We start from the raw sequence: 18,661 nt of genomic DNA on the forward strand, positions 1-18,661 counted from the left end.
GAAATATATATGAGCCCAGAATACTAAATCAATCCGAAGTGCTAAATCAGCCAAATAATAAAAGTATTGACTAAAATCAACGGTCCTTAAGCACAAGATTCTTCGTAAAGAAAAAAAGTCATAAGATTCTTAAAATACAATCATGAAAAGTGAATCATTTCATCTTCAAGATATCTTATCATTTAAATACAAGTAGAAGATATTTTGGTCAAAACAACCCAAATTTCATTCGAAGTTAATAGTAGACACATTAAAATCAAACTTATATTTTAAGGACCTAAAATATAGTCAACTAATATCTTAAATCTCGATTCAGTTAAAAGACAATTGGTCAAAGCAATCCAATTTAAGTCAAAATTAATATTTAACTAAATGTATAATTTTCTCAGACTCAATTGAAAATTTTAAGAATAAAATGATATTTTTATTCGTGTTTAAAATATGATAAAATTTAGTCATTAATTAAAGAACATGAATATCAAATTAGTTATATTAATACTTTTTTTGTAAGTCAAAATTAAAAGTTGACACATTAAAAATAAACATATTTTAAAGGGACCTTAAATATAGACAAAATGTAGTATATATATATATATATATATATATATATATATATATATATATATATATATATATATATATATATATATATATATATATATATATATATCATATTGAAGCATTTTTTCCTCTTCTTCTTGAAGGACATAAAATTAAAGAGAAATTAATAGGAGGAAACATAAAGTCCAATGTTTGTTCTAGTTTCTGACAAAGCCAGCCAGAAGAGACTATAGCATTGAAATCTTCTGAATGTAAAAGGAGTTGTATGAGATGTGAAAATGGGACCACATGCCACGGAGTTTTATTAGGGGGAGGGGAATAAAATAATCTATACATAATTATGGTATTCTTTCTTTTAAATATTTTTCTTTTCATAATGATAAAAATGAGGATTAAATGTATATTCTCATATATCTATTCTAACTTCTCATTATTAACCTGACATTAGTATTTCTTTTTTAATAGTCTTTAAAATAATAAATCATTTTAATAATTCACAAAATATTAAATATATATCAATTTATTCCCTATATTAATGTATTTATTAACATTCAAAAATTACTTGGCGTAACTTTTAATATTTGAAAGATTATTTATATGATTTATTTATTTTAAAAATATGAATTCATATATATTGAATATGAAAGATTATTTTACGCAAAAACATTTATAGGTTTATACGAGAGATTTTTAGAAAATTTTTAATTTTTTATTAAATTCAATTTTTTTTATTTACTATACTTTTTATGAATTAAAATTTAACATTTTCAAAATAATTTTAAAATACATTTATATAAATTTTTAATATATTTTATATATTTAAAATGTATTGTTTGTATACGTAATTTATTATAAATTTTAATTATACATAATAAATATTTAGTCTGTGACAAACTAAAATATAGTTATATATAAAGAGTAATTGTAACTATAACGACCTGGCTGATCACCACACACGGTACAACACCACAGCACCACATAGAAAAGAGCAAGTATATATATATATATAAACAACTAAAATATATACACAAGGTCCAATCTGAGGCTAAGAGTCAGAGTATACAAAATATACCCAGCAGTGCTACACTAAAAAGCTAAGATAGCAAAATCATCAAAAAGCATAAGTTCCATCTGCCAGCTGCAGACCTGCCTCAATTCATCAACCTGACTCTGCTTTGCTCCCATACATAGTATGATCATTGCAGTCCAAACCACATGGAAATAACAAAGGGTAAGCTAGTGAAAAGAATCAACATACATATATATAAATACATGAATGGTAAACAGCTATAGCTATCAGCACATCATCAACATACAACTCATCACATATACAACATAAACAGCAGTAAACACACAATGTGTCGTCACACATATCAGCTAGAATTGGTCGCTTGTAAGCGGTATAGCTCGACCTTGCCCCTATACCGTGGTCGCTTTATAATCGGTATAGCTCGACCTTGCCCCTATACCGTGGTCGCTTTGTACACGTGTGCCTCGACCTTGCCCACATACGAAACCACTAAGAACTTAGAGGAGAACAACATAGTGATCACTCAAAGGGTCAGCTTTCCAGGGAGGGTTTTCAACAAATTGGGCTCTACGAGCACCACAGCTACCCCAATCCACACAATGGGATGAGAAATTTCGAAAAACATCTCCTCTAGTCTTAGTGATCAACAGTTCAGCCTTACAGCCTACAACAGCTGAGCCTTACGACCTACAACAGCTCAGCCTTACGACCCACAACAGCTTAGCCTTACGGCCCACAACAGTTCAGCCTTACGGCCTATAACAACTCAGCCTTACGACCTACAATAGTTTATATCAGCATGCAACACAGCACAACATAACAATAATAACAACATGTTATAATTCAGCATTATCATCTAACAGCACGACAATATTCATCAATTACAGCTCAGCTCAGCATATATCAACATTTATCAGCAATTCACACCCTATATCAGCATATAACAGTATATAGATCAACATCTCATCCTCGCCCGGCGCACTCATGGTCGTGCCCGGCGTGACCCAACCAAAGAGCATCAGGGCTCAAACGTGCTCGGCGCAATTCCCATTGCGCCTGACGTGCTAGGAGGCAGAGACCTCAAAAGGTCTCACACGCCTAGCGTGCCAAACCTGCGCTCGGCGCAGGGTAGACAAAGACCTCCCCAAGGTCTCACACCCGGTGCAATAACAATTGCTCCCGGCGCCACCCGTAGTAGAGACTCCCAAGGAGTCTCCATGCCCGGCGAGACGTTGTCATGCCCAGCACCACACCAGAATTAGAGTGGGTCACTAACTGATAGCGCGCCCAGCATGGTCCAACCACGCCCGACGTGAACCATCCAGGGGCATCCATCTTCAAGCTCGCACGGCGAATACAACCTTGCGCCCGGCGTGCTCGACCAATGGAGCCCTCTGATGGTCACGCGCCCGGCGCCAAGAACTACGCCTGGCGTGCTCTCAATCAGGAACCCTCCAACTTCGAAAATCTTCCTCAAAACCTGCACAAACAACCAAAAATTTCACATGAAAACCAGCCAAAATGCCACACTTTCCCCAAACAGCTCAAAAACATCACCTTTTCAACATGCAACCATCAAACAAGAAAAACCCAAATTTCACCCGAAACCCCGAAAAGCCAAAAATGAATTTTCTTCAATCTCAGCCATTAATCATCCATCATCAAGCAACTAATGAGTTTTTAAGACTCATTCTCAACCAAAATCAGCAAAAGCCTAGCTTCCCTTACCTCGGTGAAGAAATCCGAGCTCCAGGAAGAAGAACGACGAAAGAGGAAGAAAAAGGAAAAGCTTGAACAAAAGAAAGCTCCACACGTCTCAGCTAGCTCCACCTAATCTTGATCAGCACCTTCAACCCAAGTAAAGAGAGTGAAAACAAAGTGAGAAAATGGGAGGGAAGAAGAGAGTGAATGAAAGTGATGAAGGTTGGGGGAGAAAAGGAAAACGAAAGTGGGGGTCTCACAGTAACATTGTATAATTTAGGTGTTTTATTTAATTATATGAGTCACTCTCTTTGCTCTCTATTATAAGTAAAAATAATTGATTTTATGAAAATTAAAAAAGTTAGTTATTTCATTGAATTTTGTTATTTCCATAAGATTCTTCCTAAATTGTCATTGTTATCGATGTCAAGAGAAGTAGTGCAATTAAAAGTCATACATTAAAGGAGGGATGTTTTGGAGAAAATATTATTAAATGATTCAAAAGTAGTTAAATTTATTTATATCTAAGAACAAAAAATGTATGTTTGTTTTTATTATAATAGAGAATAGAGGGAGCATATGATTAATTGTTGTTTTGGTTTATTGTTGTTGTTTTAGAACTCTTGAGGTCAATAGACCCTTGAGAGTTAAGTTGTCTTTGAGATAGTTTGAATCAATGTTAAGTTGGTTTAGCTTAAAGAATGCTATATAATTTTTCTTTCTTAAGATATGAACCTCATAAGCTCATGTTTTAAGAAACTAGAGAGAAGATAAAGATGTCTCTAAAACCCCAAGCTTGTTTCTTCCTCTTTTCCTATTAAAAATCATTTTCCCTTCCCTATAGTTGATTCACTTAACTGAGTTGGAGATTCAAACTCCTGGAGTAGGAATCTCGAAGTTAGAACCATGTGAAATTCACCTTCTTCTCCTCACCTATTCTCTTTTGGATCAACCAGAGGTACGGGAAGTTTGTGGATTGAATTTGTTGATTTGTGATTGTTGAAAGATGCTTATAATATTTTACTTTGATGGCTAAGTTGATGGAAATACTTGAAAAGTTATTCTTGATGGTTTCTTATGAGATCGTGGAGAATTTGATGTTTAACGGTTGCATGTTGTGTACTAAGTTGATTTCAAACTAATTATGATGCCTAGATGTTGTATTATGTGTTGCATGTTGGCCTTTTTCTGAGTTTAATTGGATTAAGCCAAAACTGACATTTTGCTCAAGTGCGAAAATTCTCATCACACTTAGCGTGTCTTCATGGTATCAGGCGTGACTCAAGTTAGGGGTTTTTTACCTTAATCATATCAGACATGAGATTGGTAGCGTTGAGTGTAGGTCAATGAAGAGCTTTCTATGGTCACGTTGAATGTAAAATAAGTGGCGTCAGACATGAGAACTCGAAAAGCTCATTGATTTGGTGACGTCAGGCCCCAAGACAAGTGACACCAAATGAGATCAAGATAGAGATTCTTTGCATAGATGATGCCAGACACTAGTGTTGTGACATCAGACATGAGTCAGGTAGAGATTCTTTGTCTAAACAAAGTTGGCATGGGTTTAGCCATGCCAAACACTATTAACTCAGAGGTTCTCTACCTCATCTACGTCTTGTCTCATCCACGCCAGGTGTAGGTGGATTGACGTTGAGCGTGAGCGAGCTACAGATATATCAATTGACGTCGGGTGTGGAAAAGATGGTGTCAAACATGATGTGCTAAAGTAAAATGTGATATTTTAAATTGTCTTATCTAGGTTTTATGTGGAATCCGTATGGGGTCAATCTGAGTCATACATGTATAACGTTACCAATTGAGTAAAGTATGAGTCAATGGGTAAAATTCTTAACTGATTGTTGGGAAGGTGTGTAGTATTTGGAGGATAATCATAGGTTAATCTCAAATTAGGTTAAGATATGCATGTTAAGGTCATAGTAGACTCACACTTAAGTTGTTCTACCTTGATAGTAGTACTAGATTTTCCTAGTTTAAGTGACAAAATTTGAGAAATTAATTTGTCATTTACCTGACATTCTTAGAGGCATAACATTGTCTTTATTATTTGACCTAGTTGTGATAGGTTCGTTGTGGTTTGGTAAGGTCTACCACTCAAACTGTTCACCTTTGTTGTAGGAAATCTCCATAGTTGATATGTGTGACAATGCATTAATTGTTTCAAAATGTTTATGATGATAACATTGCTTGTGTTGTAAGTTGTTGTGTAGTTTATATGATGATATTGTTGACAAGTGGAAAGTTGTTAAGTCATGTTGCATTCAATGTTGATTGTGTTGTCTACCGTTTATTGTTGTAATCTTATATTGTTGAATCTTATTTTTATTCTTTCACAAGCTTGCCTTTTTTTTTCCTTGTAGTTGGAACTACAATAATTATACTTGGTTTGGGAGTAGGACATGATTAATAGGATGACTTAGTTAGCTGGTTGAGGGTCATGTTGGAGGTGACTTAGTTTTGGTAATGTTACTCTAATGTAACATAATTGTTGTATAGACACTTGATCGACAATTAATAATATTTTATATACAATTGTATTATTTATGTAGATTATATATATGTATAGGACATATATATGATCCCATAAGAGGATTTATGTTTGGAGTCATATATACAAGAACTCTTTTATGTTTTCTCTCCCTATACATGTATTGAATTGCATGAATGACCAAGAATTGTAGTATGATAACCTTAGGATAGTTAAATATAGTTAGTATTTTCAATACGTACTAACCTTATATTATTAAATATAATGACATGTTGAATCTTATAATATTTTTTTAAAAAATAAATTAATGGTTCATCCGGTCAAATATAAAATTTATTCGAAACAACCAAAGAACTGAAAAGGAAAATTAAAAAGATAAAATAAAATAAGTTGATGGTTGTAAGTTTTCCATCTATATACCTCGCTATATATATTTTTCACGATCAAGTTTGAAATTAAGATACTGTTAAATATTAAAATCTCTAATCCATTAACATATATTTTGAATATGTTTTTTTTAATTATTATTCGATATTGGATGTTGGATATTTTTCTTTTTAATTTAGCAATAAATATGTATAAGAGATCGAAAATATAGAAATATCATCTTAATTTTAAAATTGATAAATCTAAACAATTTTAAGAATTAATATAATGTTTCTTACATCTTAAGATTAATAAGATGAATATTGACGATTCTCAAGTAGTATCATGAGGCAAGACTCGTACGTTTTTTCAAAAAAATAACATGTCTACCATGATATTTATTTGTATACTTTATTAGTGGAAGGCATGTAGAAAGTAAGTATCCCATCTATTGGCATTTGTTTCTACAAAGAATCACTGTTTTCAAAGTCGTAAAAATTTTCATTTCCACACAAACATAGTAAATATATCTTTGCAGCTTGACATCATTACCTAGTCATGGGAGGGGTCCCAAACTGCCTCCCTCAACGCGGAAACAAACAGTGCCACAACCTAGTATTAGAGCATATTTCCGGTAAGATATGCTTATAAATAATTTTCAGTGCTATATCATGTCACATTAAATTTGTGAGTTGTTTATTAGTATGGTCAGTTACTTACATTAATGTTTTTTTTTTTTTTTACTGGATTAGAGTGTAATGATTTTTAAATAATTAAAGAATTAATATGATATTTAAAATATGTTGTCGTATTAGAGTCATAGTTGAGTTACCAAAAAAAAAAAAATTAGAGTCATAGTTGAAATTATTAGTTTATTTTTATAAAGATTGATCTAATAAAAAAAAATATTTTTTTATTAAATTAAAAAATATTTAGAAAATATAACTATAATAATTTTCAAACAATTAAAAGAGTTAATATAAGAATAGAAAAAAAAATATTCAATCTCATTAAACTTCAATAAATATCTACATAATTTACTCCTGTTAACAACACTCTACCTACTCTTTTCATTTCTTTTTCTTTTTTCTGATCACATGGTCATATTACTTATTAATTTATTATATTTATATTTTTCCTTTTTTATTTTCTCCTCTCTTACTAGGGTTTTAGTAGCCTTTGAAATGTCCAACGCGTCACCTTTGAATCTACAAATAATAAATTTATTTGTTATTTTTATTTTTAATGTGATTTTATCACCCAAGATACGTATTTGACATGCCAACCCAATGTCCATGTGTTGAGAATCCTGAGATTGCCTTCTGTCTGTTTTGTTGAAAGAAAAACAATAAAACATTGCACGAAAAGCGGTAACATTTTTTCATATTGTTTTTTTTTCTAAAAAAATATATTTTTAATTTATATGTAAACTAAACTTAGCTTATAAAAAATAATTTAATCTTTTTATGAATGCTTTTAAAAAAATTTATTAACATGTTCTGAATAAAAAATAAATAGGTCGATGAGTCTCTGGGCTTGCGGAATGCTTCTACCTAGATGACGTATAGAAATACGCTGTAGGCTAGCATCGGCTTACGTATACATAAATTTTTTTTTTTATGAGCTTTTATGGCCCTCTTTTTATTATTATTTTTTTTCATTTTTATTTGTTATTTAGTGTTTTATGTTTTGAATTACTCAAATGCAGTAAAAATAAAGTGAAATGGTTTGAAAAGGAGAAAAAATATATGTAATCAACCATATCTCATGAATTCAACCTCTATTCAACTACAATTAAGTGATCTCAATCATCAACAATCAAATATGCATTAATAATGAATCAAATATAAAAAAATTTCTACCTCTTGTCAATCCAAATCAAGGAGAGGGAAGAGAGAAAACAAACTAGCTATTCTAACTCCAAAAACTTGAAATCTCTAATTAGTCAAGTGAATCAACTAAAAAAAAAAAAGTAATTTTCAATTTAGAAGAAGGAGAATAAAGTTTGGGTTTAGAAAACTTCTTTCTAGAAATTTTTAAAACAAGAACTTATGAGATCACATCTTAATAAAAATCTTATTTATCCTTTTTGGGGTTGAATCAACTTAACTATATTTAAGATTATCTCAGAGACAACTTAACTTTCAAGATTAGAGATGTCAAAAAATTCATACTTGTAAATATTTACAAATAAAATCCGCAACAAATAAAAAATAGATATTGTAAATGAGTATTTACGAATAACAAGTACAAATATTTTTTATATTCACGTGTTAATGGGAGGATACGAGTATTATAGTATTCATATCCATGAATATATATATCCGCTATTCAATTTATTTACACTTGCATGAATTTGATTTGATTTAAATTCCTATAAATTTGATTTTATTTAGATTTTGTTTAGACATAATAGTTAAATATCATTTATTTTAATTTATGTGTAATCAAAATATTTTATTTTAACAATTATTGTTTTAACTTTAAATTTTTATGATTGAATGATTAAAATTTAATTTTTAAATTCACTTATTGTTATAGTATAACTGTGAAGAATATTTAAATTTAAATTTTATGATTTCCAGACTTTTTTTTATGTAGATTTTATTTAAATTTTAATTATAATCTTCACAAATTTTATGCATATTTTTATAACTTTCTTAAAAAATCTATTACAAATAATTAAAATATATGATTAAAATATTTTATTAAATATTTTTAAGATATTTTTTTAATAAATATCTATAAATATTCATAAATATTAAAAAAAAATACAAATACCTACTCAATAAATATCTATCTATCTATATATATATATATATATATATAAATAAATACGAACAAATATTTATCCAAGAAAAAAATAATAAAGAGTTATTACTTATATCCGTTCCATCTCGTTAATATCTCTAGTCAGAATTCCTTTACCACAAGAATTTTTAAACAAAAACACTATCAATCACTTACAATTAAGCATATAATTAAAGTAAAACATAGAAATGATAGTGTTATAATATTTGAATCTCAAGCTGCCTAAATATGGAAACACTTTTGTGTCTCGCAAGCCAAACAAAAGTCAAAACACGCGAAGTGGAATATTCATGCGTCAATCCAACACTCAAAAAATAATTTAAGAATAAAAATTAATTTAACCTAAAAATAAATTTGCCATAGGGAAAATAATTTTCACATACTCGCGAGAGTGAACATCACTGACAAAACAGTACTACAAAAATAAAAATTAATTTAAGAAAATGACATTATTAAGCACAAGTTAATAATCTGAGAAATAGTTGCAAGTTTTGAATACTCAACTTTATAAAAAAAAGTACAATTAATAATATACCTTGTTACGCTGGTTTGTCTTAAATTTAAGATCACATTCGGTCTTAATATTCAATCAAAATTTTCACTAGCATATAAAACTGTTACAAGTATTTTTTTGAGCTAAAACTGAGCATTCTTTAATATGTTTTATATCAAAATTAAAGTTAAGACAGACGAAACAAAATTTTTCTCTAACAATAAATCTTCTCCTTCGCTACTATAATTAGTAACTATATCCAATAAATAACCATCTCCACACCTCGTACATATAAAGCATCATGCACTAAAAACAATAGCATAAAGTCAAAAAAAGTACACACACAAAAATATAGATTAAATCTATAATTACTATTAACAAGTTATTTATTTAGGATTCAAGATTTGTGTATGAAAAAATGTAATTTATTATTAACAAAATTAATAGATATACTTTTTACGACTAGCATAATTATAAAAAACTTAAATAATTGGCTAAAAGCACAAATTAACGCTAATAATTCGTACTTGCTGAGTTTTGCTTTGGTTCTTATCGCTACTCACGAAACATTCCAAGGTACTTAAATGCTTCCCTGTAAGTGGTATTACCCTCCAGGTTGAAATGTAGAAACTTATTAGGTTTTAATTATTATTTTTATTTTATCTATACATTTTGGCATGTGTATTACATATGTGGAATAGAAAAGCATAAACACGAGAGGGTAATATCACCAAACTTATTTTTTTAAAAAATTAATATTTAATAACTATCCTAATTAATATGTCAAATTGTAAATGATATTTATTTTAATGAAGGAAGCTAGACAAAGAATTACATCCTATATGTTAAATTCAATATGCTATCTTTTGCAATAGCATTTTTAAACTTTTACGAAAGTGTGTTTAAAAATTTTCTTAACTTTTTATATAATTTAATTATCAATAAATAAAAATTTAATATTTTAAAAATAATTTTATGCCATAATATAACTTATTTAAAATAAGTCAAAAATATAATTTTATATTTTAAAAATATCTGTTTATACAAATTTTAAATATAATTTATATATTAAAATATAATATTCATTTATATATAATTTATTATAAAATTTAGTTACATATAATTAACATTTAGCATGTGAAGTATACATGCTAAAATACTAATATATTTTAATCCTCAACGACACAGGAATACTCCTTTATTTTATGAGTATATTAAATTTAAACAAAATATTAATTCAAAATATAAAATAAATAAAATATTTAACATTATAATATATATTTTCACAATTCTTCAAATAAGCTTTAACTGAATACAATAATTAAAAAACTATGTTATAAATATATAAATAAACAATTTACGAGAATCCAAATTTACCCTTTTTTTTAAGAAAAAAATCCAAAGCAAGAACGACTTTAAGATAAAATAAAAGTATAAAAAAAATTAGTCACTTTTAAAAGGATATATTTTAATATAATATTTATAAGTTAAAAAGCTTAAATTTAGTAATTAAATAACAATTAAATGAATAAAACGATTTTTAAAATATAATTTAAGAGTACAAGCCAGAAGAGAAAAATAGAAATTGAATTTTATATATATATATATATATATATGTATGTATATAATTCTAAAAATTTACATAAATAAAGAAGTAATTAATACTTCAAAATAAATACAAAAAGGGAAAATTTGAACAAAAATGACGAGTGTATTTACAACGTTCATCAAATGAGTTAAACAGTAATTAGGCACCTGTGCTTAATTTGATCTTTGTTATTTATTTAACAGATAATATTGTATTTCATCTTTCCTACTTATAAAAATCACTTGAATTAACGACATTTCAAATATTATAAGTAAAATTAGTATCTAATTCAGAAATATTTGTGTCAAGATTAATAAATAATTTCACGTTAAAATGAATAAATAATGCAAAAATAATAAGGAGTGATATACATCTCTTATTTTTTTTTTTAAATAAGTTTAATCTGTTTTGATTCTTACAATTATATGAATTTAATCTTTTAGTTCTTATAATTAAAAATATTTTATTTTAGTCCTTATGTATATTTTTATTTTTTTTAATCTGTATAGAAGATAGATTAAAGACTAAAAAGAAAAAAAAAATGTATAGAGACTAAAATAAAAAATTCATAAAAACAAAAATATAAAATTTATAAAATTATAAAGAATCAAAATAATAATTAGATAAAAAAAAATGATCAGAAATCTATTTTGATATTACATAAAATGAATGAAGTTAGACTAGATGTTTTTGTGGCGAGGGGGAACACAAGACATATCTGACTTGTTCCACTTGTGAGATTCCGTTGCTTGATTGATCAGCCAAAGAAATCTCCATTGACATGTTGACAAATATGTCTGGAAAATTAGGCTCCAGCAGAAGTGATTAGGTTTCATTACACAAAACCTATCTGACTTAACATAGAATGATTGCACATACCAACAACACAGAGAGAGGTAAGTTTTTTTTTCTTTTTTTCTTTCCTTTTCTCTTATGTTTTGTCGGAGAGGTTATGACTGATTCAAAACGATATTTTATTGGATAATATAGGCCTGTAGCCATCATAAGGTACCCAACATGGATATCATAGACGTTTTCTCGCTCCCATAACCGCGTGAAAGTTTCCATCCAAACTCGTCCTTTTTTTCTAAATTCACTCGGTGAATATCTCTGCCCCACCACTCGCAACTTTTTGGAGCTTCTGCATCCATGTTTATATATTCACCTCATTCGAATTTTGCAAAAGGTAGATAAAAACTATAGCCGTATAATATATAGTTCCATTCCATATAACCCAAAACAGTACTATGGTAGATCATCCACCCGGGTTTCGTTTCTTTCCGACAGAAGAAGAGCTAGTGGGGTTCTACCTACAGAAGAAGCTACAAGGGCAAAGAAATAGTTTAGCCTCAGCCATAGACAGTGTTATTCCGGTTATTGACATCAATGGTGTTGAGCCGTGGAACCTTCCAAGTACGATAAATAAGTTGTTAGAGTTTGTTTTGGTTAAAATATTCTCCCTCTATACTATATTTGTGAGCCTTTGTGATGGTTTAGTTTGTTGCAATGTGTAGCACATGCTGGGGAGCGTTGTCGCGGGGACACAGAGCAATGGTTTTTCTTTTGTCCCGGTCAAGAGAGAGAAGCCAGGGGAGGCAGACCCAGCAGAACCACTGCTTGTGGGTACTGGAAGGCCACGGGCTCCCCTGGCTACGTTTACTCTTCTCATAATAGAGTCATTGGGATGAAGAAATCCATGGTCTTCTACAAAGGGAAAGCTCCCTTGGGAACAAAAACTGAATGGAAGATGAATGAGTATAGAGCCATTGAATTCTCCAATCAATCCACCCCTCGGGTATCTATCAAACTTATGTTTTAAATGTTATCTTAATTATATTAAGTGATATAATGTTTAAAATGTTTTGGTGTTTAGTTGAGAAGGGAATTCAGCTTGTGTCGGGTGTATGTGATATCGGGAAGCTTTCGAGCATTTGATCGACGGCCACTAGAGAGGGAAGGAGCAGAGTCGCAGAGAATTGTGGCGCAGCAAACGGCAAGAGAGGATGGATCCAGTTCATCTCAGAATTCTCACTTGGGTGGAGTCTATAGCCTTCAGGTGGCAGAGGGTGGAGACTTAGTTTGGAACCTAAATGTTAATACTGAGGTTCAACTCCAACAACCGCTCTGGGAATTCGAATGGGAACAATTTAATTCCCTCTAGCCTCTAGCTAACTCAAACAAACCTCATCCATTCAAATATCACACCAACATTCGCTAACCAACATAGGCATATACATATATTTATACATTTCATAAAATGTTTAAGGCTAATATGTATGTTAATTAGCTTTTATAATTTTACTTACTGTATTTCTTTTTAGTTCAAATTAAATAAACCTCTTTAATTCTTCTATTTGACTTTTTTTTTTTTTATAATTTAAGATAGGTCCTTTTCATTTTCATATTTATAATTTTTAATATTTTATTCCACCATTATTTTTTTTAACGTTATTTGTTCCATATTAGCGTAATAAGAATGTTAATTTAATTATTTATATTTGATATTAAATTTATTTTAATGAAATTACGTTAAATTAAATTTCTTACATTTTGTATTTCTTTTATATCTTCACATATATAGAGACATATTTTTTTTTATTTTCACAAAATTTTAATAACTTATTAGTAACTTATTAGAGATGTAATTTTTCACGTCAAATTCAAAGTTATCTATTGTAACTTTTATACCATGAATGTGAAGTGAATCATCCGTTAAATTCACATATTATACGATATATGTCATGTCAATATAAAGAAAATAATATTAAAAAAATGATAATAATTAAATGATATTAAAATTATAAGTATAAAAATTAAAAATTTTATTTTAAATTATATGGATTAAAAAAATTATCATTTATATTTTATTATTTAGTAGTACTAGTGGTGGTGCCTAAGCAACTGGATTCCAATCAAAAAAGAAAAAAATTACAGCGCCATTTTTTATACTATTTCCATAAGCTCTTATTATTATGATATATATAGTATTCTTACACTTTTTATACATTTTAAAATAAGAAGCCAGCGTATTTATATGTGAAATTTATATAATTTTTTTATTAACATACTTACTAACATTATGCTGATATGAATAGAATTAAGCAATAAATTTTACAAGCCGGTTTTGTAGGATTGAGTCTTAATCTACTATTCTAACATGGTAATTGCCTAATCTCTAGTCGATGTGGGACTTGAGTTTTTCCCAATACACCCCCTCACGTCCAGCACTATTGGGCTTGGTACGTGGATAAATGGTAGGTGATCCTTTTTAATGATCTAGGATTGGCGGGACTTGGGTTTTTCCCAATACACCCCCTCATGCCTGTGAAGCATGCATCAATGGCTCTAATACCATGTTAGAATAGTAGATTAAGCCTAACTCAACCCTACAAAACCGGCTTGTAAGGTGAGGGTTGTTTTCCACTTATATACTATTCAATTGTCTAATCTCTAGTCGACGTGGGACTTGGGTTTTTCCCGATACAAAATATATTATTAAATATATTTTTAGAAAATAAAAATAAAAGTAATTTATCAAAGAATCGAGGAAGATATTGATATACACATTAAAAAATATTTATTTATTTATTCATACTTATCCTCTGACTAGTTGAAAATGACTTCCCCTAACCAAGTAGTAACACGTGCGTCGAATGCTCTCGCTGTTGCTGAAACCACCGTTGAGGCGTAGACTCACCGGTACGTGGCCTACCGATGGAATCCAGAACCACCGTATTTAATTAAAAAATTTAACCTAACCAGTAAAAACCAAAAAAATACTAAGAATTATAATAAAAATAAAATAAAATAATAGTTACTAATTCCCATTCCCAAGTTCTCCACGTTTTGTGTCGATAACAACAATCTCGTTCTGATTTTCAAATGCGAAGTCGAAGATCTAGCTAGAGAGGGAGGAGCCGCAGAGAACGTTCTCCCCGATCTTCTGGAACCTTCTTCGCCGATGGCGATCTTCTACGCTTTGGTGGCCAGAGGCACCGTGGTGCTGGCGGAGTTCAGCGCCGTCACCGGAAACACCGGCGCCGTGGCTCGCCGCATCCTCGAGAAGCTCCCGGCGGAGTCCGACTCCAGGCTCTGCTTCTCTCAGGATCGCTACATCTTTCACATACTCCGATCCGATGGCATCACCTACGTCTGTATGGCCAACGACACCTTCGGAAGTGAGTTCTTCTCGCCGTTAATGCTTTTTTTTTTCTTTTTCTTTATCGCAATCTTTAATATATTCGTTATTCGACTCGGTTCGCTTTCAGTTAAACGTAGGATCTACTCAGGAGTTGTGTCGTGTGTTAGGTGCTGGTTTGAACTCCTTGTGAGTGAGATGCGTAGTGTTGCTTGGACGAAAGATTCTACATAACCTCTTATTGTCGTTTCACGGAAACATAACCGAAATTGAGAGTATGTGTAAGGTAAATTTCAAAGAGAAGGAAAAAATTAAACCCTAGGGTTTGGCCAGACGCCTAGATAGCTTTAATTATAGATGATTGTTCTTTAGAACAGGGAGTGTTTTTGCATTTTATTGCTTTGTGAATGAAAGTATTGCAAAAACAAATAAAAATCATTAGCGTTGGTCTATTAAATCGAACAACGCTGTGATTGGAGTCTGCAAGCTTGTTTCTGTGTTAGTTTTTCATCCACTTGGAAATTCAATTGTTATGAAGAGTGCTGTTCTTGAGAGTCGTTTGTAGCTTCAACTGAATGTTGGGGACTGACAAGCTCCTAGTATGAGTTCCCCTATTGTTTAAGATTTCCAGCAGTGACATGCTGAGTCGATGACTAACTCAGTTAATGCATCTTAAAGTACTAAACCGCTGATATCTTAACTGTGTGAGATTGCATAACTATAGCTTCTTAAATGAGAGGAATTCTTGTTGGTGGATAGTCGTGCACACAAATAATGAACTCCAACAAGGCTTCCAGATTCAGTCAGAGGCCAAGTATCATCTCCCACATACAAGTCTTTTACTGCATCAAATGAGCTGTTTGAAACACAAAGGGTTTCCCTTTGTTTTTGTGTTAAGTTTATCAGTTTGCTTCTTTGTAGCTTACTCCTAATTGAAGTTTCCTTATTTGTATATACTAATGCATGCCTAGATCACCAAAAGATAATTAAGGTTTTAATTATTGTGTCTCTTTGGTAATCCTGGTAGGGTCTGTTTTGCAAGTGTAAATATTATGATATCATCTGCAAATCTTAATTATATTTAAGAGTATGCTATGCTTTGTGACATTTGAAACTAACCATTAATCTTTCTGCATGAATGCACTTCCTGTCAATGCATAAATGATACAGAGCTAATGTTATACCAAAAAGGCAGAGGAGAGGGGAGTGGGATATACTAGGCCTCTTTTAACTACATAAGATTTGATATAACAGTCTTCTGTCATGCTCTATTGACTCCTTAACTAGAAAGAGATTTTCAACTATTCTCTTCACTATTAGGTATGTCAGATTTGTTCTAAACAAGGAATCAGCCAATGACTTCTAAATCTATCAACAAGTATAGTAATCATACGCTTATAATGGATAGGAAGACATATGCTTATGACCTATTGCTTGTAAGTGCATGTCTGTGTTATTGTTATAGATTATTTTTGGAAAAGCAGTCACTTATTTTTCAGAGGCTCTGTCATGAAGATGGCGAAATCTATTGATTATTCCTCCAAATTAAGCCAAACCAATGACACACTTAGACCTTTTAAACCCACAATTGATAAACCTATACCTCTATTTGGGTCAGGCTCCAAATATCTAGAAACTTCTGCTAGAGAAGATTGATTTTGCTAATGTTTTTCAATATTCCTTCAGACATAGTTCCTCAATTTAATCTTTACTGGTCAAAGCTGTTGTTAATTTTTTTTTTCTTGTAAAAACTGATTTAGAGGATTAGCATATTTCTCATCATCAACAATAATTAGCAATCATTAAAAAAGTTGTGGTCCAAGTACAATCATGCTGTTTTAGTGTTCATTTATGTTTTCAAGTGCTTCTATGACCCATTTTCTTTTTTATCCAGGGAGAATCCCTTTCTCGTACTTGGAAGATATCCAAATGAGGTTTATGAAGAACTACGGTAGAGTTGCCAATTATGCTCCTGCTTATGCAATGAATGACGAGTTTTCAAGGGTTTTGCATCAGCAAATGGAATTCTTTTCTAGTAATCCTAGTGCTGATACCCTCAATCGTGTGAGGGGTGAAGTTGGTGAGGCAAGTACATTTCAAGGAAAACTCTTGTTCCTCCTTATTTTTATCTTTCTTGTTTATCCTCGCCATTTTTTTTTTTATGTAGCACAAAGTGAGAAGTTTGGTTTTTGGGACCAAAGAAAAACACAAACGTGATGTATATTTGTTTTTGCCTTCAAAAAAAAAATTGAATTCCATCATATGAGTCATTACGTATTGGATATATGTATATAGAAAGTTGGTCAGCTAAGTAGAGGTGGTATACCTATTGACTTTGAATGTTCCCGTGCCTTTATAAGTTCCTTGGCTCATCCCAAGGAGTGATAGGCAAGAATGCTTGATAGAAAAATTATCCACCTATTTTCCTGGAAATCATTTCGTATTGATTGCTTTGCAAACATGTTTCTGAAGAGCATTATACTGGATTTCAAGTTGTATGGATGCTGTAATGTTATTTAGTATTTACTCTTTTGATGTTTTACATCATGCATCCTGTCCCTTAGCTTAGTTTCCCATAGTTGCTGACATTGAAATTTTCAATCTATCATACAGATACGCACTATCATGGTGGACAATATTGAGAAAATATTGGAGAGAGGTGATCGGATCGAGCTTCTTGTTGATAAGACAGCAACAATGCAAGACAGTACATTTCACTTTAGGAAACAGTCGAAGCGCCTTAGAAGAGCTCTTTGGATGAAAAATTTTAAACTCCTGTGAGTAAAATTTCTTTCATAAGCTTAATATAAAGACTTTATAAGTATACATTTTAGATCCGAGATACCAAACTTTGATTGGATTTAAAGGTCGTAAGGCTGAGTATTTTTTTGCCCTTTTCTTCTATCCTTTCCTTGACTGTGTTTTCTTGTCTTTGACAGGGCCTTATTGACAGTCTTGATTGTTATCATTCTTTATTTAATAATCGCTGCTTGTTGTGGAGGCATCACTCTACCGTCCTGCAGATCCTAATTGGTCACTCCTGCCTGTTCATTTCTTTTCTGAGCTCTGCAATTATCAGATCGTTCCTGTCAATATGTACATCGGAGGACACTTTAGTATTCCAGATTCAAATTTATGAGCTGAATGGATAAATTTGATCAAGGATTCAGAAACAGTTATATGTATTTTCTTGTTTATGTTCTTCATGGTTCTGTATTATATAATTCGCGGTGCAACCTGATAAGGTACTATTCTGTGATTATGGGCCATCCTTCTGTAAATGTGGATTTTTATTATCTATCATAATCCAAGTTTATTTTTTAAATAAGAATTATATTAGAGTTAAAAGTGATAATTTCCCTGTTCGTTTAGTTGTGGACCGTTCTACATTTCCATTAGTATGATGATTTAATATAAGTTGATAATACATTGCCTAGAAGGCAGATATTGTGTAAATTGGCATATTG

The 18,661-nt window shown here is 30.8% G+C and overlaps 2 protein-coding genes across 2 annotated transcripts; both read left to right on the plus strand.

Annotated features, from left to right (window-relative positions):
• The first annotated feature begins 12,094 nt into the window (after positions 1-12,094).
• Positions 12,095-13,409, plus strand: LOC109799065 (NAC domain-containing protein 90). The gene is made up of 3 exons (XM_020359554.3): positions 12,095-12,469; positions 12,571-12,851; positions 12,930-13,409. The coding sequence occupies exons 1-3, from the start codon at positions 12,304-12,306 to the stop codon at positions 13,215-13,217; spliced, it is 735 nt and encodes a 244-aa protein (XP_020215143.1). The 5' UTR covers positions 12,095-12,303; the 3' UTR covers positions 13,218-13,409.
• Positions 13,410-14,750: 1,341 nt separating this feature from the next.
• Positions 14,751-18,525, plus strand: VAMP714 (vesicle-associated membrane protein 714). The gene is made up of 4 exons (XM_020359683.3): positions 14,751-15,234; positions 17,089-17,279; positions 17,808-17,971; positions 18,134-18,525. Exons 1-4 carry the CDS (start codon positions 15,018-15,020, stop codon positions 18,222-18,224), a joined length of 663 nt encoding a protein of 220 aa, XP_020215272.1. The 5' UTR covers positions 14,751-15,017; the 3' UTR covers positions 18,225-18,525.
• The last annotated feature ends 136 nt before the right edge of the window (positions 18,526-18,661 follow it).

The sequence above is a fragment of the Cajanus cajan genome, chromosome 8 (genome assembly GCF_000230855.2).
Source record: "Cajanus cajan strain Asha chromosome 8, NIPB_CcT2T_4, whole genome shotgun sequence".
Classification (NCBI taxonomy): Eukaryota; Viridiplantae; Streptophyta; class Magnoliopsida; order Fabales; family Fabaceae; genus Cajanus; species Cajanus cajan.

Coding starts and splice junctions, on each gene's coding strand:
- LOC109799065 (XM_020359554.3), top strand. CDS start 12,304: ATGGTAGATCATCCACCCGGGTTTCGTTTCTTTCCGACAGAAGAAGAG. Junction 12,470..12,570: donor TGAGCCGTGGAACCTTCCAA/GTACGATAAATA, acceptor TGCAATGTGTAG/CACATGCTGGGGAGCGTTGT. Junction 12,852..12,929: donor CCAATCAATCCACCCCTCGG/GTATCTATCAAA, acceptor TTTGGTGTTTAG/TTGAGAAGGGAATTCAGCTT.
- VAMP714 (XM_020359683.3), top strand. CDS start 15,018: ATGGCGATCTTCTACGCTTTGGTGGCCAGAGGCACCGTGGTGCTGGCG. Junction 17,280..17,807: donor TGAGGGGTGAAGTTGGTGAG/GCAAGTACATTT, acceptor TCTATCATACAG/ATACGCACTATCATGGTGGA. Junction 17,972..18,133: donor ATGAAAAATTTTAAACTCCT/GTGAGTAAAATT, acceptor TGTCTTTGACAG/GGCCTTATTGACAGTCTTGA.